General features: G+C 36.9%; 1 protein-coding gene across 1 annotated transcript; it reads left to right on the top strand.

Annotated features, from left to right (window-relative positions):
• Positions 1-3,042: 3,042 nt before the first annotated feature.
• LOC103193920 (killer cell lectin-like receptor subfamily B member 1B allele B) lies at positions 3,043-24,659 on the top strand. Its single transcript, XM_007937223.2, is given in 6 exon segments — positions 3,043-3,124; positions 7,062-7,148; positions 10,262-10,360; positions 10,569-10,738; positions 19,793-19,905; positions 24,542-24,659. Coding segments are annotated over 6 exon segments (669 nt in total).
• Positions 24,660-24,971: the final 312 nt, after the last annotated feature.

Below are 24,971 nucleotides of genomic sequence, written 5' to 3'. Positions count from 1 at the left end.
TAGTGATACTGCCTCGGAAACCCAAGGAGGGGTCGCTATGAGTCAGGTTTGACTCAATGGCACATAACAACAACAACAAATATATATATTTGTTGGTGATATATATATATCACCAACAACCATGAAGGATTAACAAGCATCAGAATGAATTTCCCACTATAATCATGTAGAAAATTTTGGAAAATATATTAAGAAAAGCTTTAAAACATAATACAACAGGGAGGTCAAACTGTGATCATTCAGAAAAGGGTAACAAATATGATGAACATCACCATCATAGCAGATTTCACTGAGAGGCATTTTTTCAGATTTTGGAAGCAAGAAAGGAGTGTCAAAAGAGAGCTAGCACTCTTACTAATTAAGAAAACACAGAGAGGAGTTTTAGGAGTCTGAGGCTGCTGGAAGTTGGGGAGAGTTCCCAAAAGACTTTCCTTAGGTCTGTTATATGATAGGATATTTCTACGGAGTATGATCGCATAAGGGCAACCAGGGAGCTGCCTGCTGAACAATTCTCAGAGATCAAACAGACTGGGGAAATATCCAATCTCTGACTGCCCAAATTCATTTTGCGGCAAAGGTCAGTCTATTAGGGAGGACCATGAACACCATGAGGGGAAGTAGGTTCCTAGAAAATTCAATGATGACATACTATGCCCTTTGTAATTTGTCTGGTTTTAGTTTGCAGTGGTTGCCTGCTCACATCCACATATTTCTTTACTGCTATTCTGCTTGGTGAGACACTGTTATCATATTTTCCTTTAGTTCTTAAGACATAATTTGCGATAGTTCTTTGTACATGTATAACGTAGTTATTTAAATCATTGTCTACTAATTCCAACTTTTGGACTTCCTCAGGTCACTTTCTATTGCTTATCTTTTTCCTATGTAGGGACCATAGTTTCTTGTATCTTTGAATGTTTCCTATTTGGGGATGAAAACTAGACATTATAAACAATACAAAGTAGCAGCTCTGAGAATGAGATTTTCTCAATTCCAAGGGTTGATTGCTATTTGTTGTTGTTACGGTTTGTTCGTTCATACTTTTCTGTATTAATTCTGTAAAGTCTGTATTCTTGTCCTTTGTGGCCACTGAAGACTTCCTTAAACATTTGAAAACTATTAAGTTTCCTGGTTTTTCTTTAGAGGTTCTGTTTATGTGTTGAGGGATAACTTCAGCACTGAGCCAGGAAGTTTACAACACTGCTTTCACTTTCAACACTGTTTCACTTCCTGTTTACAGAATGTCAAGGTCAGCCAGAGATAAAAACTTAGGGGCTAGCAAGTCCTTTCCTGAGTATACAGACAGTCCTGAGCATGCCCACAGTCTTTTTTTCTTTTTCTTTCTTTTTTTTCCTAAACCAGCTTCTACAATAGTTTACTTAGATGAAAAATGGTGGTGACTTGAATTAGGGTGGTGGCACTTAGAATGGAAAAGAAAGGGCTTGGTGATTGATTAAATATAGAAGGTATTCAGTAGAAGAGTAATGAAGGTGTCTGGATTTTCCAGATTTCTGACTTGAGCAAACTGGGTAGATGTTGATATTACACATTGGTTTCATTGCAGGACTAACTCTCCCCTGAAGTCTTCTTAAAACCAAACAATTTAGCTAACTAGTAAAGAATGTAGGAGCTCTGGTGGTGTAGTGCCTAACTACTGCTAACCAGAAGTCTGGTGGTTCAAACCCCCCAGGCACTCCTTGGAAGGAAGATTGAACAAGCTACTACAGATACTGCCTCAGAAACCCAAGGACAGGTAGCTATGAGTGGAACCGACTTGATGGCAGTGAGTTTGGTTTGGTAGAGTGATGGAGAATTTAAAATCATCATTGGTATATTGTGGGTGCAAATGTATAATGATGCAACCACTGTGGAAAACAGTTTGGCAGTTCCTTAGAAGTTTAATTTTAGAGTTACCACATAACCCAAGAATTCTACTCCTAGGTGTGTATACATGCAAAATAATTGAAAACATGTCAAATAAAATCATGTATATGAATATTCATAGTAGCATTATTCATAATGACCAAAAAGTGGAAACAACTCAAATATCTATTAACTGGTAAAAAGATGAACAAAATGTAGTATATATCCATACAGTAGAATATTGTTTTGTCATAAAAAGTGATGATGTACTGATAGATGCTACAATATACATGAACCTTAAAAACATTATGCTAGTGAAAGAAGCCAGTCATGAAACACCACATGTTGTATGATTCTCTTCAAATGAAATTTCCAAAAAAGGTAAATCCGTACGGACAGAAAGTACATTAGTAGTTGGCAGGGAATTAGGGGCAATGGGAGTGACTGCTAATGGGGTCCACATTTTTATTCTAGCATAATGAAAATCTTCCAAAACTAGATTGTTGTAATGGTTGTACAACGTTGTGACTATAGTAAAAACCTCTGGATTATGTACTGTAGAAGTATGATTTTTTAACATTATTTCTCAATTTAAAATGTTAACATTAAAAAAAAAATTCCCACTGTTTGCCCCCAGTAATGGGGGCAAATTCCCATGTCCAGTGTTCTCCTAAAATCATCATTATGTAAATAAATGCATTTCAAGATGAGGACAAGAGAACCAGTACCTTTCTATCACATTTATAACAATACACTCTTCTTCCTTTTCTCCCTTATTATGCACTGAAGAAAATGCTGTATAGTTACAGAATTTCTTCCAGAGAATCTATCTCTGAACTAAAAGAAGAAGTGATTTATAGAAGAAACTATCTTCTGTGGTACTGTTAAAAGTTAAACTTATTCCAAATCTAGGGAGAAAGCTAAATGAAGAGCAAGATCTTACTGTTTGAACAATAGTTTCATTACATTTCATGCAAATATTCAAAAGTTTACTACCTTAATATTGAAAAAATTAAGCACATTGTTTTTGTCAGTTTTTCACAGAGGAAATCCACCAGCTTGGGGAAGCAGAAGGAAATTACCATTTCAATTTGTTCACTCCAGTTTTGTTGGCAGAAATACAGGACTCCCATCATCAGAATATCATTTGTGGTTTTCTTTTTCTTTATAACCCATGAGATGGCTGGAGATATAGTTTATGCTGATATCAAAACTTAACAGACTTCTACTCTAAAACATTCATCTCCACTTCAGAAACCTGGTGAGTTGGATTTAAGTTTCCCTCTACATTAATATTCTACTTTTAGTCTCTTTTGTTTCTATTCTATGTCTGTATCTGTCTTACTAGAATTAGGAGACTGGGGTTGAAGTAAAATTTACTGCATGTAAAAATAAGAGTGAATGATTTAAATGAAATGAAATGTCTCTTCATAAAGACTAATTGCAATTTTAAGTCTTGGGGTGTAGAACTTTGCTTTTGGTATCATGGCCTTTTGCGTTCTTCATGTTTCTTGTGGTGAACATTCATATTAACACAATGATTTCTTTACTCATGAGTGCTTTTTGATCAACAGTTTTTCCCACAAAAAATCAAATCTGTCCTTTTAGCATAATGCAATAAAACCATTTATATTGAGGCAAATATCCATGGTAATTGTTCACCTTGTTATTTTTCCATTAGGAATTTTCATATCAACTGGATAAAAATGTTAAACTAAATTAAAGAGACATGGAATGTTGGCATTTTATTTCACAAAATTTAGAATTAAAACTATCTGAGTAATTGAATATATTTGGAATATGAAGTTAACATTGTGACTTAATCACAAAACTAGCCCCAAAATAATAGATTTTCAAAGTCAGTGTCTTTTCTATATCTTAAATTACCAGGGAAATTTCTTTTCCATGTTGCATTTTTATTCTCTCCTTTACGGTAAGATTTTTCTTTTCTATGACAAAGTTTTTACAGGGGTGGATTACCCAATAAGCAAGGAAGCACAGGCTTATCTGCGCTTGCTTACTTATCTGTTGTGAATGGTTTGACATATGCTTGCGTTGCTTATTGGGTACTCTGATACAGCATTTATATAGAATGCTTAAATAATTTAAAGCCTACCTTTTGCACTTGCCCTTGTGAACCAATCTGATGTGTGTGTGTGTGTGTCTTTCTGTATTTCCAAAGAGTGGATGTCTTCTTTTCTGTTTCTAAAACCTGCCACTCTTTGCAGTTATCAAATGAATCAGGTATGTATTTTTCTGTGGTTTCAAGAACACATCATTTCCTATTATTTAACCTTATATCTCCAATAGTGGTTAAAGTGTTTTCTTTTTTCCCTGGGGTAAGCACTTTCATTTCCCATGCAATATTGGAACTTAGTTTGAAAAGTAACTTGGATTAGAGTTTCATTCATATAAAGAAAACAAAACCAAGCCAAGCAAACCAATATAAACCTCATGTAATTAACCTAGTTTCTAAAGATTTATTTTAACTCAGTTCAAGCAACAAAATCAATTTTTTTTTTATTCTGCATCCCAGGCTTTGATTTTCTTACTATTTTTTGGTAAGACTCTAATCCTTTCTTGTTTTAGTAATTTGGAGCTGCCATCTTTAATGTTATCTAGTCTAATTTCTATGGTATGTATGAGAAAACACAAACATATAGAGATTAAATGACTTACCTACAATCAAGCTTATGATCTAAAGAGTGGGAACAGAAATCAAATATCCTATTGCTGTTTGACTGTATATCAAATGCAACATTTGTTCTCATGTGTCATAGATGTGTGTAAGGAAAGAACAATTTGAAATATTAGATTATCTTCTCCTACTGAGCTCTATATAACTGCCCTGGCTTCCCTCTTATTACCTCCCTTTCACTTATGTTCTGGCCATTGGCTTTCTCTTTGCTCCATAAAATTACCATATTCCTTCTATTTCTGGTCTATTATATGTACATTCCCTTTCCCCGATCCTTTAATCTTTGTATTTCCAGCATCTCACATGAAAAAATAAAACGTTGTCCTCAAGTCAATTCTGACTTATAGGGACCCTATAGGTCAGAGTAGAATTGTCCTATGGATTGTGCCACATCTTTCTCCCTTGGAGCAGCTGGTGGGTTCAAACCACCAACCTTTCAGTTAGCAGCCCAATCCTTAACGATTGCACCACTAGGGCTCCACATCTCACATTGTTGTTGTTGTTGTTGTTATGTGCCATCGAGTCAAACCCGACATCTCACATAGTACTAAATAAATAGCAAAAAAAAATCAATAAATGCTTGTTGAATGAATGAATGTATAAGTGGATGAATAAATTAATGGATCTCATTCCAAAACCCAAAAATCCACTGCCATGGAGTCGACTCATAGTTACCTGTTAGGACAGAATAAAACTGTCCCATAAGGTTTCCAAGGATGTAAACCTTTATGGAACCAGACTGCTTCATCTTTCTTCTATGGAACAACTGGTAGGTTTGAACCACTGACCTTTTGGTTAGCAGTCCACTGCTTTAACCACAGCACCACCAGAGCTCATTCACCAAACCAAATTCACTGCCATCAAGTCGGATCCAATTCACAGTGACCCCTCCTTGGGTTTCCCAGGCAGTATCGCTATGGAAGTAGATTGCCCAACATTTCTTCCGAGAAGTGGTTGGTGGGTTTGAATCACCAGCCTTCTGGTTAGCAGTCAAATGCCTTAGGCACTATACCTCCAGAGCTCATAGATAGTAAATATTGTTGGTTCATTTGTTGTCTAAGGTATAAAACAAAGAGAACTGTCACCAGGAAACCAAACAAGATAACAGTGGGACAGCGTGACTGAACTGAGAATATCCCAGGCTAAGATTCAGAAATTCATGATTTGTTATGTTTTACTAGAAGGGTCTAAGAGAATTATCTAATATGTAAATCCTTTCATAAAATATGAATTCATATTTCCCTAAATTATGGGCCTATAATCTCAGTTCATATTAGAAACATGTCTAAGGATACTACATCCTTCTTATCATTCCCTTGAATGTCACAATTAATATTATTTTACCTGATAAATGAAAATATATAGACTCCTTTTTCCCAAATGTTCTGATAATTGATTAATTAAATACCACTATTTTTTGCTTAAGAGCAGCCTGACCATAAATCAAAGCACTTGGTATTATTCTAGCAAATAATCAGTTTCAGTATTTTTGACACTTGATTTTGCATTTCTTTGTATTTCAACATCAACTATTTTTAATACTTCTCAGTGTATTGTGTATAATATATGTAGTAGAATTGGTATACTATAATAATTTTATTTTAGATACTGTTGTTTTTAACTGACAAACTAAAGCTGAAAAGACCAGCTTCTTTGTTTTTTTTTTTATTATCTCTCAGTACTGCAAAGGCAATGAACAGTGTGGAGTAAACACAGCACTGGTCTGGTAGTCAATAGACCTGAGGTCTGATCTCAGCTCTGCTATTAAGTAATTGTACAATGGTGGAATCAAATTTCCTGACTTTAAAACATGAGTGTTGAATAAAATAATCCCTAAAATTACTTATCTTTTTAAACTGATGATTCTATGAAATGACAAGAAATAGGGTCATTGCATACGGGAAGGAATGGAAAAGAAACAGTCAGTACAAATGAGTGAGTATTACAGAACCACAGTTTTAAATAAAAACTTAGGGATGTAGAGAGTAAGATCATAATACAGGAAATACAAATTGGAAACCTACAAGGAAAAAATATATCCACTGAGAGTTTTATAGGTTCCTCTTTTCACAAAAAGGACAACTGTGTATGTCTATGTATATACATAAGGGAGAAAACGTGACATAGTAAAAAAAAAAAAAAAAGGAAGTTTTTAAAAATAAACATATTTGAAAGGAGGATAGCTCAGGGACATGATAACTGATCACTGCAAATGTATTTCCAGCCTTCTCCTACCTTTCAACAGCATGCAAGATTCAAATAAATTATCTGCTAAGCTTACTGGGAGCTCTGGTAGTGTTGTGCCTAAGATACTTGACTGCTAACCAGAAGGCTGGTGGTTCAAACCCACCAACCACTTCTCGGAAGGAAGGTTAGGCAATCTACTTCCATAGTGATTCCGCTTCGGAAACCCAAGAAGGGGTGGCTATGAGTCAGATCTGACTCGATGGCACGTACCAACAACAACAATCTTACTAGTGATATCTATCCAATTTTACAGAGTCTCACCATCGTGGAATTTTTCTGAAAGTTGCATGTGCAATAATTATCATCCTCCTACTGATAGTAATTGTGCTGGGCATTTTTGGTAAGTAATTAGCAGCATTATTCATGTATCCCAAAGTATTATTCTCTGATAACCTGGTATATCAGTGTTTGTTATTCAAGTGTTTCCTAAAAGATACAGTATAATTTCACAAAAAGTGTGAAATGTGATATTAGAGATTTTACCATAGAGCTTTAACATGGTGATACAATAAACATTATGGATTAATCAAGGAGCCTACTGCTGCAGTGGTTAAGTGTCTGGCTATTAACTAAAAGTTTGGCAGTTCAAACTCATCAGCAGCTCCGTAAGAGAAAGATAGGAAGTCTGTTCCATAAAGATTATATCCTAGGAAACCCTATGGGGCTGTTCTACTCTATCCTATAAGGTCACTATGAGTCAGAATACACTCAATGGCAATGAGTACTGTATGAATTAATCTCACTGGTAAAAGAAACATGTCAAGATTAGGAGTATATTTTATGACTAAGATGACACAATGCATTATGTTGTTCTTCAGTGCAGTTCAATAGTGGGATATACTCAAGCTTCTTTGAAAGCATCTTTGATGAGAGTAAATTAAATTATGAAGGATATTTTTATGTAAGCTTATGCTTATTGGCTGCTGCTGGACATCATTAATCTTGTATTCATAGTTGAAAATTATATTTAAAATCAATCAACTGAATCAAGTGTTTAAAAATTATACTCATATACTTTAGACATAGCTGGGCATAGCCCAATTATTCATATGATAATTACTTTAATATTTTCATTGAATAAATGTTTAGAGAAAAGTTCTTGATGAATATCCATAAATCAAAGCTAAGAGGGGGGGAAAAAAAAAGGTAACCTTGATATACAGAAGCTGTATATTCCAAGTAATGAGAGTGTTCTAGTTACCTTGTGCCACTCTGACAAGAATGTACCACAAATGGGATGGCTTAACAAACAGGAGTTTCTCTTGCAGTTTGCAGACTTTAAGTTCAATTTCAAAGTGCCAGGCTCTAGGGACTGTGTGAAAGCCCCTCAACCTTGGGCTTCAGCTCTGCCTCTTGCTCCCAGCCCACTGGAGCTAGAGGCATCTCTTCACTCAGGCAGCTACTGGCTCCTGAGGCTAACAAGCCCAAGATGACAAATAAAATGGCACAGTCCCGATGTTACCAAACCACACAGCAGACTGTTCATTCAAGTTCATTGAAAGTCCCAAGGTCAGCAGAGCATGGCAGGCTGCTGAACAACAACATGGCTACATGCAGGGTCCAAGCGTGCCACAAGCTAGAGATCATTCCCAAAGCTGCATCTTATATACAGGAAGCAGACCACATAACCAAAGCAGCTACTCAGCTGCTTGTGGTAGATCCCATCATGGAGTTGATTCCCAGTCTTATCATGGGGAATAACTACCACCAGCTGCCCAGCCACTCAACCAGGTCCAGCCAGGTTGACACACAAACATAACCACCACAGAGGGCTTCTAGATTAAACTAAACTCTAGAACAGACCAATGCACTATCTGCCTATGTCACTGAACCTTCTGAATGACATTAGCAATTATAATGACATTAGTAATTATAATTATAATTAGTAAGCACAGTCATGGAATCCTGGAAAAGTACAGGGCTCTAGAAGTCAGCAAAGTCAAACTTCTGGTTCAGATAAGCAATCTGAATCCTAGAGGGATTAAGTAGTATGACTAGTTTCATATAATCATATAGTCAATAGCCAAATTGAGACTCTAAACTATAATAAAAATAAATTATCACCAAAAAGCTCTGCTATGTTTTTATGTTAAGGAAATACATTTGTTTATTATTAAAATAGTTTATTACTAAAATAGATTTGTTTGGGACCAGATTGATGTGACAGTAATAGATTTTAAGTATGTCTTTCTTAAAAATTTATCTAAGAGGTATCAAGGTGTAGGATTTAAAGGCAAGCACACTCTGGAGACCAAGTGACTGTTTTTGAAGCCCAGCTCCGTCACTAATGGAGTAAGTTGGAATTGACTCAATGGCAGTGGATCAGTCATATATATATTAAATGCTATAAGAATTAAAAGCATTATAAAGCAATATAAAATATTAGAGATTACATATTTAATCAAGTAAATTACCTATATAACCGCATTATACATGTAGAACCATGTACCAATGCCTGGCATATGGCAAGTATCACATACATATTTACTTTTATTTTTTAGTTATACCAATTTCATTTTATGTGGCCAATACTAACTACCTGATACACACGATCATGAGATTATAATTTTAAAAACCTAGTTCCAATTAAATGGCCATCAGAAAGATAAATGTCCTCTTCATAGAAAAATTATTATGGGCTAACCCCATTATATGCCACATAATGTTCATCTGGGCAACACTGGACTTCATATACATCCTTGGTTTCATAAATTCAGAAATCCCGATCAGAGAATGGTATGTAGCAGATGTAACTAGATGTAGTAATCACAACAGCTTCCCACATGAAGCATGTGCATCTGATGTCTCTTGAATACAAACTAATTGTACTTCCAGGCATCTGTTCAAAGAAAACTTTGTATCTAACTCAAATTTCAATATAATAAGCTTTACAGGGTTTGCTCCTAACAATAAGTTGTATATTAGTCAGCTGTTCATAACCTGGGGACTTTATGTAACATAGCATTTGCACCACATCCAAATCACATAACATCATATTTCACAGAATGTGTCATGGATGTTAAGTGACACATGACTATATATGTAGCATTTACACACAGAATCTCAAAAGGAACAGAATTATGAGCCAAAATCAAGACACAATAAAAATCCTTTCCATAAATTGACACTTGATATAGGTAACAGGAACTCAATAAACACAAACTATCAAATTAGTTTTATATCCAGTGCTGTCTATTTTGCACTTACTAAAACAAATATGAAAAATTAAGTGAGTATCTCTTTGCTCCTAGGTCATATTTTCTTTTTCCATTTCTCCTACTAATCATGAATAAGAATAAAAAAGAAATTATAAATCTTAGAAAAAATAAAGTTATTTGTCCTCCTAAACTTTTTACTATGGAATTTCTACATTATTGAACTTCAAAGAGTGGCTAGAACCCCATAATATGTGCTTTGAATTTAACTAGGGAAATATGTTTATTCTCTCATTAGTTATCCAGTTCAATTCTGCAAAACATAATAAAGTGAATAATGAGTTAATGAAGAAAAACTGTACTGGAAAAAACAAATCACTAACAATCACTTTAACAGGTAAGATTATTCTATATTGCCTAACTCTTTACATGTGGTTGCAATCCCATTGATCTCCATTTTTTCCTAAATCTACTCTGGAGAAAAACATATACTTTTTCAAAGAGATCTTAAAGCATACTTTTAACTTTCAGAGCCTTGAGTCAGTATACATTATCAAGGATATAGTTTTTAATTTCTTTTAATTACTTTTCTTTGTTATTCCTAGTTTCTTCCAAGCCTTCCGCTATCCATCAATCATGTCCCTCCCAAGAGTGGACACCACATGGTGGGAAGTGTTACTGGATTTCAGAAACCGAGCTATCTTGGAGAAAAAGTCAAGAGAACTGTGCCATGAAAAATTCACATCTCTTTGTGATTCAAGACATTACTGATACAGTGAGATACTAATCCTCATGATTATAAGCATTTCCCATATTCACAATTGGATTCTTTGTGCTACAAAATTGACAAATGTCAGTGAAATAATATTTATCTAAAACTTGATTCATCTAAATAGAAGTTTAACTATATGAAAGTTGAATATTATTTCCAGCCTTCTAATTAGTAAGACAAATACAGATGTTAATTGGTAAACACCAAACAAAGATTCTCAGTTTGAGGATTAGGGGATTAGAACCACAAATTATATCAAAGATTCAGGCTCTGAAAATCCCAGACTAGCAACGTATACAATCCTGGTTGAACATCAGCCATCTGGAGAGATTACAAAGGTGCACCTGTTGAGACTTCTGAGCGAGAAGGCTCTGAGTTTCACAAAAACCCACAACAAGAAGAAAAACAGAAGGAGAAATAAGCTATTTTCGATGTAACCAGGAAATGTCCATAACCCCAAATATCAAACTGTATGAGCGTCAGATGCAGTGAAATATGAACTAAATCCTGAATGGAGTTTAAGAGCTGAAAGAGATCTCTCTCCTCCTTCTAAAGGTCATTTTTAATGGACAAAAAGGAAGAAACAGGAATAAACTGCAAAGCTTCTAACAAGAATGTTCCAAAAGGAACAAAAATAAATCATCTCATGGTCACACTATGAAATGTAAGACTTCACTAATAACCTCATGCATTTCCTGCTCACCCTTAAAAGAAGGAATGCTGAAACTCAGGGAAGATGTGTCTCCAGGGCAAACAATGAATCAGATTTTGGAGAGGAGTGAAGTAAGACAACATATTTAATGTAAACTTCCTTCCTTCATTTTAGTTTGCTCCTCTTCACATTATTCCTAACCAGCTAGTTGGACCAAACATACTAGTTCCCTTTCACTGATAAATAAGAATCTAAAGTAAATCATCATAGGACTTATGCACAGATTTCCAAAGCCCTCCACAAAATGACACATGAAAGGCAGATAATATATATACTGCAAAAGAAACAGAAAATAATTTTCTGGCATATACTTCTCAAGAGCTCAAATAAGTTAAAGATATAATGGTGGGAAAATAAAAGAATTATTAATCCATCTAAGATATCCATGTTGATCATATAACTGTATAAAAAGGAAAGGGAGGAGAAAGAGATAAAAAAAAGAGAAGAAAGAAGCAAGCTAATGTTTAAAAAGGGAAGTTTATGACTGTCACTCACGATGTAGAAATCACAAAGTAGTGTTGTTCCTACTTCTATAATGAAAAATATCTGGAGTAAATTCAAATTCACAACTATTTTTCAAGCCCATTGGAAAGTCAAAGTCACTGACTAATCAACAGTTCAAATAGGAATCTTCAGGGAGAGAGAAGACACATCATTCTTACTCCTGGTCAACAAGTTAGACACCACTAAGAAGAGTTACACACACACACAAGCACACACTCACTGCCGTCAAGTTGGATCTGACTCATAGTGACCCCTCCTTGGGTTTCTGAGGTGGTATCACTATGGAAGTAGATTGCCCAACCTTCCTTCCAAGGAGTGGCTAGTGGGTTTGAACCGCCAGCCTTCTGGTTAGCAGTCAAATGCCTTAGGCACTATGCCACTAGAGCTCTGTTAAGAAGAGTTAGGCCAGACTATTGAAAAATTGGTGAAGGCTAAGAGTCAGGTGATGGAACAGCATCTACAGAAATGGGGGGAAATCCATACCCTTTCTCTACAGACCTTACCAGGGGTTCACAGAAAAAAGAAAGAAAGAAAGTGTTCATTATGGTGCAGACTTGGGAAACAGCGGTAATGTGGAAGTAGCAAGAAACTCCATTCAAATTCCTCACTCCTATCTGCTATCTACCTTTTGGAACAAAAGCTTTAAAGTGCATGTAGGGAAGGAGAAGTAAATACTACTTCTCTTAGGAAGCTGGTAAACATTATTGCAGCTAGGAAAAAAAGCCATGAATAAAAACGTACTCCTTCAGGAATACATCCTAGTCCCACACCTACTGCCCGAGTAGGGCAGCAGAAATGAGGCCAGATCCTCTATACACAGGGACTCAGTGCCTCCAAGACAGAAGCATAATCAGAACAACAGAGACTGTCACCCTCTACTACGTCCCACTAGTAAGCTAACAAGTTTTAAATAACAAGTAAGGAAAAAGACTGTTGGGATAGGGCTAGTTGAAAATAAGATCATGCAAAGAGAGCCTCTCTGAGGCAAAGTGAAAAGGAAAAACTAAGATACAGATGGTCAAACAGACATTGCTCTGGCAAATAAACCCCATACTAAACAAAAGGAATTTGAAGCCTGTGGAGTTAGTCCATGAACTAACTATGTATCTTAATAACTAAAGTATCTTCATATAACTATGAAGATAGTCATAGCTACAACAATTCACAAATTCAGCTTATTAGTAAATAAATTAACTTAAACCCTACACTAAAGATATAGCAGAAGGAAATGCATACTCATTACTAAACAGAACTATTTAACTGTCTATCTTCTTCTAAGAAAGATATCCAGCTTTCAACAAATACCTTCCCCTTAAAAATATTTCACATTTAAATGGTTCCACTGTTTATTGAGCATTTAAGGAAATGTAATACCAGTTCTAAACAATCTTCCAGAAAATAATGAAAAATATTTCTCAAATCATTTTATGAAGCCAGAATGATCTTAACAAAAAACTAGACAAAGACATTTCAAAAAAGATGAAAAGCATAGTGCCTAAGGTACTTGACTGCTAACCAGAAGACTGGCATTCAAACCCACCAGCCACTTCTCAGAAGGAAGATGGGGCAATCTACTTCTGTAGTGATACTGCCTCGAAAACCCAAGGAGGGCTCGCTATGAGTTGGGTCCGACTCGATGGCACACAACAACAACATTCCTCATAAGGAGCTCTGGCAGCATAGTGTCTAAGGAATTTGACTGCTAACCAGGAGACTGGCAGTTCAAATCCACCAGCCACTCCTGGGAAGGAAGGTTAGGCAATCTACTTCCATAGTGATACTGCCTTGGAAACCCAAGGAGGAATTGCTATGCATTGGATACGACTCCACGGCAGTGAGGTTTTTTATTCCTCATAAGCATAGATACAAATAACCGCAACAAAATACCAGCAAATTAAGACCAGGAATATATGAGTTTATTGAGATATGAAAACTAATATATGAAAATGTTGGATTTTCATTCAGTTCAAAAACCTTACATGTTTTGGTTACCTAGTGCTGCTCTGACAGGAATATGCCACAAATGGGATGCTTTAACAAACAGTTTATTCTCTTACAATTTTGGAGGATAGAAGTCCGAGTTCCAGGTGCCAGGCTCTAGGGGCTGGGTGAAAGCCTCTCAACCTTGGGCTTCAGCTCTGTCTCTTGCTCTCAGCCCACTGAAGCTAGAGGCATCTCTTCACTCAGGCAGCTGCTAGCTGCTGAGGCTGACAAACCCAAGGTCGACAAGTAAAAAGGCACAGTCCCAATATTACCAAATCACATGGCAGACCATTCATTCAAGTCCATTAAAAGTCTCAAGACTGGCAGGACAACATGACAGGCTGCTGAACAATGACTCAGATATATGCAGGATTCAAGCATGCCATTGGCTGGAAACCTTCCTCGCTCAAAGTTACTTCTTATATACAGGAAGCAAATCACATCCCTAAAGCAGCTATTCAGCTGCTCCAATAGACTCCACCATGGAGTTAATTACCAATTTTACCATGGGGAATAACTACATCCAGCTGCCCAGGCACTCAACAATCACATTGGATTAGTAGTTCATCATTATAAAATCAATCAATTTAATATACCATAATAACAGACTAAGTGAGAAAGACTAAGTAAGACCTGGGATTAGAGATCAAAAAGGGAGAACATGCTCCTCATTTCTGAAGCTAAAAGAACTGAAGAAAAAAATTAAGCCTGGAATTTCAATACTGTATGATCCTATGGGCATAGTACTGAACAATGCAGGAAGCATCAAAAGATGGAAGTAATACAGAGAGTCAGTATACCAAAAAGAATTCAACTTTCAACCATTTCAGGAGGTAGCATATCATTAAGAGCCAATGGTATTAAAGGAAGAAGTCCAAGCTGCACTGAGGAATTGGAACAACAACAACTACCAAAAAAAAAAAAAAAAAGAAAAAAATAGGGCTCCATATCTACTTCTGCAGCAATACTGCCTTGGAAACCCAAGGAGGGGTCGCTATGAATCAGGTCTGACTCGACGGCACATAATAACAACATACTAGATGGAATACCCATTGAGATGTTTCAACAAAAAGATGCAGCACAGGAGACACTCATTTGTTTATGCCAAGAAACTAAGAAGACAGCTATCAGGCCAACTGACTGGAAGAGATGTATATTTGTGCCCATTTCAAAGAAAGCTGATTCTATAGAATGTGGAAATTATGGAATAATATCATTTATATCAAACACAAGTAAAATTTGGCTGAAAATAATTCAAAAACTATTGCAGCAGTATATTGACAGGGAACTACCAGAAATTCAAGCTAGACTTGGAAGAGGGCATGGAATGAGGGATGTCATTGCTAATGTCAGATGGATCTTGGCTGAAAGCAAAGAATACCAGGAAAATATTCACCCATGTTGCATTGACTATGCAAAGGCATTTGACTGTGATAACATTGTGAAGAATGGGAATTCCAGAACAATTAACTGTGTTCATGATGAATATGTACATAGACCAAGAGTCAATCATTCAAACAGAACAAAGGGATATTGCATAGTTTAAAATCAGGAAAGGTGTGTCTAAGGGTTGTATCCTTTAACTTTACCTGTTAAATCTGTATACTGAGCAAATAATCTGAGGAATTGGACTATTTGAAGAAGAACATGGCATCAAGATTAGAGAAAGACTCTTTAAAACCTGAGATATGCAGTGAGACAATCTTGCTTGCTGAAAATGAATACGACTTGAAGTACTTACTGATGAGAATCAAAGGCTACAGCCTTCAGTACAGATTATACCGCAACATTAAAAAAAAAAAAAAAATCCTCACAATTAGACCAGTAAGCAACATCACAATAAATGGAGAAAAGGTTAAAATTGTCAGGGATGTCATTTTACTTGGATCCACAACCCATGATCATGGAAGCAGCAGTCAAAAAATCAGAAAACATCCTGCACTGGGCAAATCTGCTGCAAAAGACCTCATTAAATTTTTAAAGAGTACAGATGTCACTCTGAAGCCTGAGGTGTGCCACAATATTTTCAATACCCTACTTTGCATGTATGTGAAAGCTAGACAATGAATAATGTCTTGGACGAAACATAGCCACATGTTCCTTAGGAATGAGACTGGCCAGACTTCATCTCATGTACTTGGGCCATGTTGTCAGAAGGGACCAGTCTCTGGAGAAGGATATCATGCATGGTAAAGTAGACAGTCAGCAAAAAAAGAGGAAGCCCCTCAGTGAAATGGATTGACATAGTGGTTGCAACAATGGGCTAAAGCATAGCAAAGATTGTGAGGATGCCACAGGACTGGGCAGCGTTTCGTTTCTCTTGTATATGGGGTTGCTACGAATTAGAGCTGACTCAATGGAACCTAGCAACAACAAGAAGAAAAGAACAAATGAATATGTCAATGTGGTGGTTGTGTTTGTGTGTCAACATGGCTGGGCCTAGTTGAGTGGCTGGACAGCTGTTGGTAGTTATTTCCCATGGTGAGGCAGGCAATCAATTCCATGGTGGGATCTACCACAAGCAGCTGAGTAGCTGCTTTGGGTATGTGGTCTGCTTCCCATATATAAGAAGCAGCTTTGGGAATGGACTGTAGCTTGTGGCATGCTTGGACCCTGCATGTAGCCGTGTCATTGGTCAGCAGCCTACCATGCTCTGCTGACCTTGGGACTTTCAATGGCCTTGAATTAATGGCCTGCTGTGTGGTTTGGTAACATCGGGACTGTACCATTTTATTTGTCACCTTGGGCTTGTCTGAGTGAAGAGATGCCTCTAGCTTCAGTGGGCCAGGAGCTGGAGGCAGAGCTGAAGCCCAAAGTTGAGGGGCTTTCACCCAGCCCCTAGAGCCTGGCACTTAGGACTTGGATTTAAAGCCTCCAAACTATGAGAGAACAAACTCCTGTTTATTAAGGCCATCCCATTTGTAGTATATTCTTGTCAGAGTGGCACTGGGTAACCAGAACTGTCAACAAATGCAGGAAAATAATTGAAGAAAAATTAGCATTGATTCATGACCAAAAAACTTTCAGAGTGCTGGGAACAGAAGAGAATTTCCTTAACCTAACAAAAGGCATGTAAAAAAGCATCTAAAATAAATATTGTACTTAATGGTAAAAATATTCCCTAAAACAAATGAGTCTAGCAAAGTTGTAGTACACAAAAACAAACATAGAAAAATCAATTATATTTTTATATACTAGTAATGAGTAAAGTGCACCTAACTCAAGCCATGGTGTTTTCAATCACCTCATATGCATGTGAAACCTGGGCAATACATAAGGAAGACCAAAGAAGAGGTGATGCTTTTGAATTATGGTGCTGGTGAAGAATACTGAAAGTACCATGGACTGCCAGAAGAACAAGCAAATCTGTCCTGGAAGAAGAGCAGTCTGAATACTCCTTGGAAGAAAAAAAAAAAAAAAAAAATGGCCAGACTTCATCTCACCTAATTTGGTCATGTCGTCAGAAGGGACCATTCCCTGGAAAAGGATATCCTGCTTGGTAAAGTGGAGGATCATCAAAAAGGGGAAGGCTTTCCACAAAATGGATTGACACAGTGGCTGCAACAACGGGCTGAAATACAGCAAGTACTGTGAGGATGATGCAGGACCAGGCAGTGTTTAGTTCTGTTGTTGGTAGGGTTGCTATAAATGGAAGCCGACTCAATGGCGCATAACAACAACAGCAACAATGAACATTTGGAAATGATAATTAAAATAATACCATTTACAATAAACCAAAAAAACAAACTCACTGCCATCAAGTCAATTACAAGTCAGAGCAACCCCCACTGGGTTTCCAAGGCTGCAAATCTTTACAGAAGGAGACAGTCTCAGCTTTCTGCCGTGGAGCAGCTGGTGGGTTTGAACCACTGACCTGTTGGTTAGCAGACAAATGCCCTAACCACTATACCACCAGAGCTCCCTACCATTTATAATAGCACCAAAACTAAATATTTAAGTGTAGGTCTAACAAAATGGATTCAGAATTAGGATACTGAAAACTACAAAACACTAATGAAATATAGCAAGGAAGCCCTAAATAAATGTAAAAATATATTATGGTCATGAATAGTTAAAATGTCAAATCTCTGCAAATTCATTTGTAGATTCAACACAATCCCAATCAAATCCCAGCAGGCTTTTTTATAGATATTGACAAGCTAACTTTAAAATTGTATGGAAAGACAATGAAACTTGAATGGTCAATATAATTCTTAAAAAAAGAAAATACTGGGAAAAAAAAAGTTTAAATGGTATTATCAATCAGGAAAAAAAAAAAAGGAAATATTGGAAGACTCAAATGACACAATTTCAAGTCTTACAGTAAAGCTAAATTCATCAAGATTATGGGTGTTGGGAAAAGAGAGATACATAAATCAATGGAACAACAGGATAGAGAGACCAGAAATAGACTCACACAAATATCATCAACTGAGTTGTGACAACAGTGCAAAGGCAATTCAATGAAGAAAGACTTCTCTCCCTTGTTTGTCTAATGACTATCTTCCTACAAACTACTATATCGTTTAGCATGAGTTCAGCTGCGTGTGACAGAGAACCACAGTCAATGTAGCTTAAACAAGATAGATGTTCACTTTTTTCATAGAATCAGACTCTTTCCATTATAAGTATGACAGTTTTATATATCAATTAGAAGGGAAAGATAATTAAACTACTGAAAGTCATTGATTATACAATGTTTCCAGTATTAAAGTGCTATATGGGGAAACAAAATCTTACAATCAATATGATAGGTTATCTCTCTCATATAATAGTCCATACGGCTAAGGGGTTTCCGCTCATCTCCCTCATCAATAAGGTGCAGTTCTGTCTACTTAGTCCTATACAGTCATGACCATATCCACATTCTAGACAGCAGGAAAGAAGAAAATGATGAATGGAAAGATATAGCCCTAGCCTGAAAGTACATGATTAAGAATTTCTATCACATCTGTTCATATCCTAGAATTTAGGCTACATGACCATATCTAGCCAAAAGACAGACTGAGAAATGTAGTATGCATTATGGATAGCCCTGTATGTTGACTCTGGTTGCATTATTATAGAAAAAGAAGACATATATTAAGGCACTATAAACAATATTTGCCACAGCAGCTCACACAGTGCTTTCTTTCGTTAAACCCTCTGTGTATTATCTTGCATCTATGAATTGTTTCCTACTTGTATTTAATAATAATGGCTAACATCTATGTACTGACCACTTACTATGTGCCAAGCAGTATTTAATAATATATTCTAATAATGAATCAATAATAATTATTTGAGATAGTTACTATTATTATTTGAATTTAAGAGATTGAAAAAAATCAGAAGTAAAAAGATTTAATAACCTATTCAAGGACACATAGTACACAGTAGAGCTAGAACTCAAATTAAGTTGTCTGACTTCACAGCCTGGGTATCTACTACAAATATATCTGAGTCTATTTTAGTGGTCATCACATTGTATTGCACTTGCTTGTTTTCATATTTGCCTCCCTCCACTATGATCTGTTGTGGTTGTTGTTGTTATATGCCATCGAGTCAGACTTACTCATAGCGACCCCTCCTTGGGTTTCTGAGGTAGTATCACTACGGAAGTAGATCGCCCAACCTTCCTTCAGGGGAGTGGCTGGTGGGTTTGAACCACCAGCCTTCTGGTTAGCAGTCAAGTGCCTTAGGCACTATGCTACCAGAGCTCCTCCCACTATGATCTACTGGAAGACATATAGTGTGTATTGCCTGTTTATTGCCAGCTTTAAACATAGGACCAGCACAGAGAAGGTACTCTCAAGATATTTTACTGTATTAATAAGAGTCTGCCAGTTGTTTCATGTATCATTTACTGTTCTCTTTAGAGTTTCTTATGGATGCACTTAAAGAGTTCAACCTTTTATTGGATTGGGTTGACACGTGAATCTGAAGGGAATTCATGGACTTGGGTGGACAACAGCTTGTTTAACCAAAATACATGAGTTTGTTTTGTTTCAATATTTTATGTAGCTTTGATCCAATATATGCAACAAGAAAGGGTTTTTAGTATTGTTGGGCTTGAGCTGAGTACACAGGTCTAAATTTTTAAACTGACTCTTAAAGTCTGAGAAAAAGTTTGTTAAAAAATAATTGGGATAAATAGAAAATTGGGAAAGAAATCTCAGCCCATTCACTCCGGAGATATATGTATGTATACACAGTATTTGCCACTGTTGTCTTTTCATTTTATTCTTTTTTCTGAGATAAATTGTTAAGTGCAAAATCTCATAGAAGTTAATCCATAATTTTATAAATTAAAAAATTAGAGGTGATATTTTAGCTTTAGCTATATCCATTTCTAGGATCCCTAATGGCTCAGTGGTTCAGCGCTTGACTGCTATCTTAAAAGTCAGAGGTTTGCACCCACCAACTAATATGTGGGAAACTTATGTGGCAGTCTGCTTCCATAAAATTACAGCTTTGGAAACATAATGGGGCATTTCTACTCTGTCCTATAGGGTTGCTATGGGTCAGAATTGACTTGACAGAAATTACACACACACACACACACACACACACAATTCACCAAAACCAAACTCACTGCCATTGAGTAGATTATGAATCATAGTGACCCCCTTTGGGTTTCCAAGGTGTAAATCTTTATGGAAGTAGATTGCCTAGTCTTCCTTCCATGGAGTGTCTAGTGGCTGGTGGGTTTGAACTGCCAACTTTTGGTTAGCAGTCAAATGCCTTAGGCCCTACATCACCACACCACCAGAGCTCGCTCATGCTCTCTCTCTCCCTCTCTCTCTCCCTCTTCTACACACCCACACACACACACACCCACACACCCCAGAGCTCTGGTAGCATAGTGCCTAAAGCACTTGACTGGTAACCAGAAGGTTGGCCGTTCAAACCCACCAGCCAGTCCTCGGAAGGAAGGTTGGGCAAAACCCACCAGTCACTCCTCGGAAGGAAGGTTGGGCAATCTACTTCCATAGAGATACTGCCTTGGAAACCCAAGGAGGGGTCACTATGGTAGCATAGTGCCTAAAGCACTTGACTGGTAACCAGAAGGCTGGCCGTTCAAACCCACCAGCCAGTCCTCGGAAGGAAGGTTGGGCAAAACCCACCAGTCACTCCTCGGAAGGAAGGTTGGGTAATCTACTTCCATAGAGATACTGCCTTGGAAACCCAAGGAGGGGTCACTATGAGTCCGGAGACGACTCGATGGCACACAACAACAACATATACTTATATATGTATATATACATATATCACTAAAACTCCTTAACTATTCTTTCAACACTTTAAATATTTCATTCCACTCTCATTTCTATTGGAAAAGAAACACAATGTAATTGCTATCCTTATTCCTCTACAGGTAAGATGTTTCATTCCTTTTGCTTCTTTCAAAATTTTCTCTTTGTCTTGGATTTTCTGCCTTTGAAATCAATATAACTAGGTGTAAATGTTTTGGTATTTGTCCTGCTTGGCATTCTCTGAGTTTTCTGGATCTGTGGTTTGGCATCTGTCATTAATTTTGGAAAATTCTCAGCCAATATCACTTCAAAAATTTCTTCTATTCCTTTCTCTCTTTTTTCTCCTTTTGATATTCCCACTATATATGTGTTGGAACATTTTTTAATTGTCTAATAGTTCTTAGATATATTCCAGTGTTTTCATTTTTTTTTTTTTTTCTCATTTTTCAGTTTGAGAAGTTTCTATTTTTGTATTTTCAAGATCATTGATTCTTTCCTTGGCTATGTCAATCCAGTCTACTGACAAGCCTATCAAAGGCATTCTAACATTTCCTTTAATTCTTTCTCAGAGTTTCAATTTCTCTGCTTATATTACCCATCTGTTCTTGAACATTGTTCACTTTTTTCCATTAGAACCCTTTGCATAGTAATCATAAAACAAAAAAAAAAAGGGAGCTCTGGTGGTGTAGTGCCTAAGATATTTGACTTCTAATCCAAAGGCTGGTGGTACAAACCCACCAGCCACTCCTCAGAAGGAAGATTGGACAATTTATTCCATAGAGATACTGCCTTGGAAACCCAAGGTGGAGTAATAATACCAAAAGAACAACAACAACAACAACAAAAATACCTCGCTGCCATGGAGTCGATTCTATTCATAGCGACCCCTCCTTGGGTTTCTGAGGTGGTATCTCTACAGAAGTAGATTGCCCCATCTTCCTTCCAAGGAGTGGCTGGTGGGTTTGAACTTCCAGCCTCTGGTTAGTAGTCAAATGTCTTAGGCACTATGCCACCAGAGTTCCTATAGTAATCATAGTTATTTTAAATTCCTGATCCAATAATTCCAAAATCTCCACCATGTATGAGTTCAGTTCTGCTGCTTGCTTTGTCTCTTCAGACTTTTTCCCCCTTGCCTTTTAGCATGCCTTGTAATTCTTGTTAAAAGCTGGACATCATCTATTTGGTAAATGGAACTGAGGTAAATAGGTGTGAAGTTGCATGTTTATCTAACAAGAAGTTAGGCTTTGTTTAATGTTTGTTGTAGCTGTTGATGTCATATTAAAATTTGCTTTAGTGGCCTTGTTTTCTTCTCTTCTATTATCTTTGGGTTTCCCTAAAGACTCCTTAAATAGAGTCTGAGCCTTCTAATTCTTTTTATCTATAATCTCCTATTACAGCTCTATTGATGTGATAACAAGATGTGAGGACAGGGGAAGTCTTCTATCAACCTATGATTAGGTCTCAGTCTTTTAGTGAATGTGTGCCTCCCTACTGGGACCTTCACAAGTGCTTGTCAGCACTTTTTTCCCCACCCCTTAGGTGAAACAGGAAAACTAGGGAGGCTGAGGCTGGATATTTCCCTTCCTCCACATTCAACATTAGAGGAGGCTGCAGTTGGGCATTTCACTTCACCCTTACAAAAACTAGAGGAGTTTGGAGTTCAGTATTCCCCTTGTCCTAGATAGATTAAACCAAAACCAAACCAACTCACTATTGTGGAGTTGGATCCAACCGAAAGCGACCCCTCCTTGGGTTTCCGAGGTGGTATCTCTATGGAAGTAGATTGCCGGACCTTCCTTCAGAGGAGTGGCTAGTGTGTTTGAACCTCCAGTCATCTGCTCAAATGCCTTAAGCACTACCGCTACAGAGCTCCTACTACAACCCATATCAGGTAGGCTCTGGTAAAACAGTTTATCTTAAAGATAAACCTCTTTTGAGAAGAGGAGTGCGCTGGATCTTTTCCAAAGTGGTTCCTTCTTTCCTCACCTACCAGAAGCATGAAGGTCTTTTCTCTGATCTTCATCATGAGAACCTTGTGGTAAAACTCACAGGAGTATGAGTACCCTTCTATGACTCAACCTCCAGAAGTTTTTCTCTCTCAAGCTAGTCCACACTCAGTCTCCAGGAATTAGTCAATTATCCTTTAAGTATTCCTACCTGATGCGGACAGAACACCAACAGAGAACTGCCTTAAACTAAAGCCAGATTCAAAAAAGGATGTGGGATGAAAGATATCATTGTTGATGCCAGATAGATTTTGGCTGAAAGTAAACAATACCAGAAAGATGATTACCTGTGTTTTATTGATCATGCAAAGACATTTGACTATGTGGATCATTACAAATTATGAATAACTTGTGAAGAACCAGAATTCGAAAACATTTAATTGTGCCCATATGGAACCTGTACCCAGACCTAGAGGGAGTCATTTGAACAAAACATGCTGATTCTGCGTGGTATAAAATCAGGAAAGATGTACATCAAGGTTGTATCCTTTCAACATAATTATTCAATCTGTATGCTGAGCAAATAATCTCAGAAGCTGCCCTATGAATAAGGAAGACCAAAGAAAAACTGATGCATTTGAATTACAGTGCTGGTAAAGAATATTGAATATGTCACGGACTGACAGAAAAATGAACAAATCTGTCTTGGAAAAAGTACAGCTAGAAAGCTCCTTAAAAGAAATGATGGCATGACTTTATCTCATATAATTTGGACATGTTATCAGGAGTGACTGTCCCTGGTGAAGGACATCATGCTTGATAAAGTAGAGTTAATGAGCAAGAGGAAGACCCTCAATGAGATGGATTGACACAGTAACTGCAACAATGGACTCAAACACGGCAACAATTATGAGGATGGTGTAGGCCCAGGCAGTATTTCATTCTGCTGTCCATAGGGTCGCTATGAGTCTGAACCAACTGAACAGCACCTAACAACAATTACACCTGATATTAGGACCAGAAGTGATTTCTCCTCCCAATAAACTGTAATTTTCTGTGTCTGCCCATGTCTCCAGGCAGGGTTCAGGGCAATAGTTTGCCTGTGACCTAAATTCTCTGATGGATCTAAGAAAGAATTGTTGGTTTTAGTTTTCAGCTTTTTTTCTTATGTAAATGAAAGTGACAACTTATAAGCTCTTTACATGTCAGACTGGAAACTGGAAAGTCAATTCTAATCAATTTATCTACTCTAAAGATTTAGAATGGGAAGAATTATTTTACCCATCATATTTTTGTGCATTGTTTAAATTGTTTTAATAATATTTTCATTAAAATTAGAAAATATTGTCTTAAGGCCTCTACAGTCTCTGTACATGAGTATATTTTCATCACTGGTGTAAAGATACCATTTGCTTTCTCCCTGTAGATTTTCAATAAAAGAATACCAAACAAATACCCGGAGCATGAAATGTGCCAAGATATCTCTGTCTGAAATTACAGCAGAAAGATATGACCAAAAATATCTATGGATCTGTAAACTGTAAGATACTCTGCAGAAAAACAGTCTTCATTTTTGTTACTAAAAGACCCTAAATGTAGTTTGAATGCAAACAATAGAAAAATACAGAGGATTTTGTGTGCCCAAAAAGACTGTGAGTATGTGTGTTCATTTATGATGTGTATGTGTAATGCTGCTTCTCAGAGGTGGGGGAAAGGTGAAAGAAGGAATAAAATGTTATTGAAGAAGAGAAAGTTTGATGAATACCTTGTTTGTTTTCATCTGCATCTTCAATGCATAGTTTCCCTTTTCTCTGTTTTTGGAACTTCAGTTTTCTCTATCTTTTCTATACGTTCAT

This window comes from Orycteropus afer, unplaced genomic scaffold (genome assembly GCF_000298275.1).
Source record: "Orycteropus afer afer isolate SDZICR_OR568_19922 unplaced genomic scaffold, OryAfe1.0 scaffold00040, whole genome shotgun sequence".
NCBI lineage: Eukaryota > Metazoa > Chordata > Mammalia > Tubulidentata > Orycteropodidae > Orycteropus > Orycteropus afer.
This window is presented reverse-complemented; position numbering and strand designations above follow the sequence as displayed.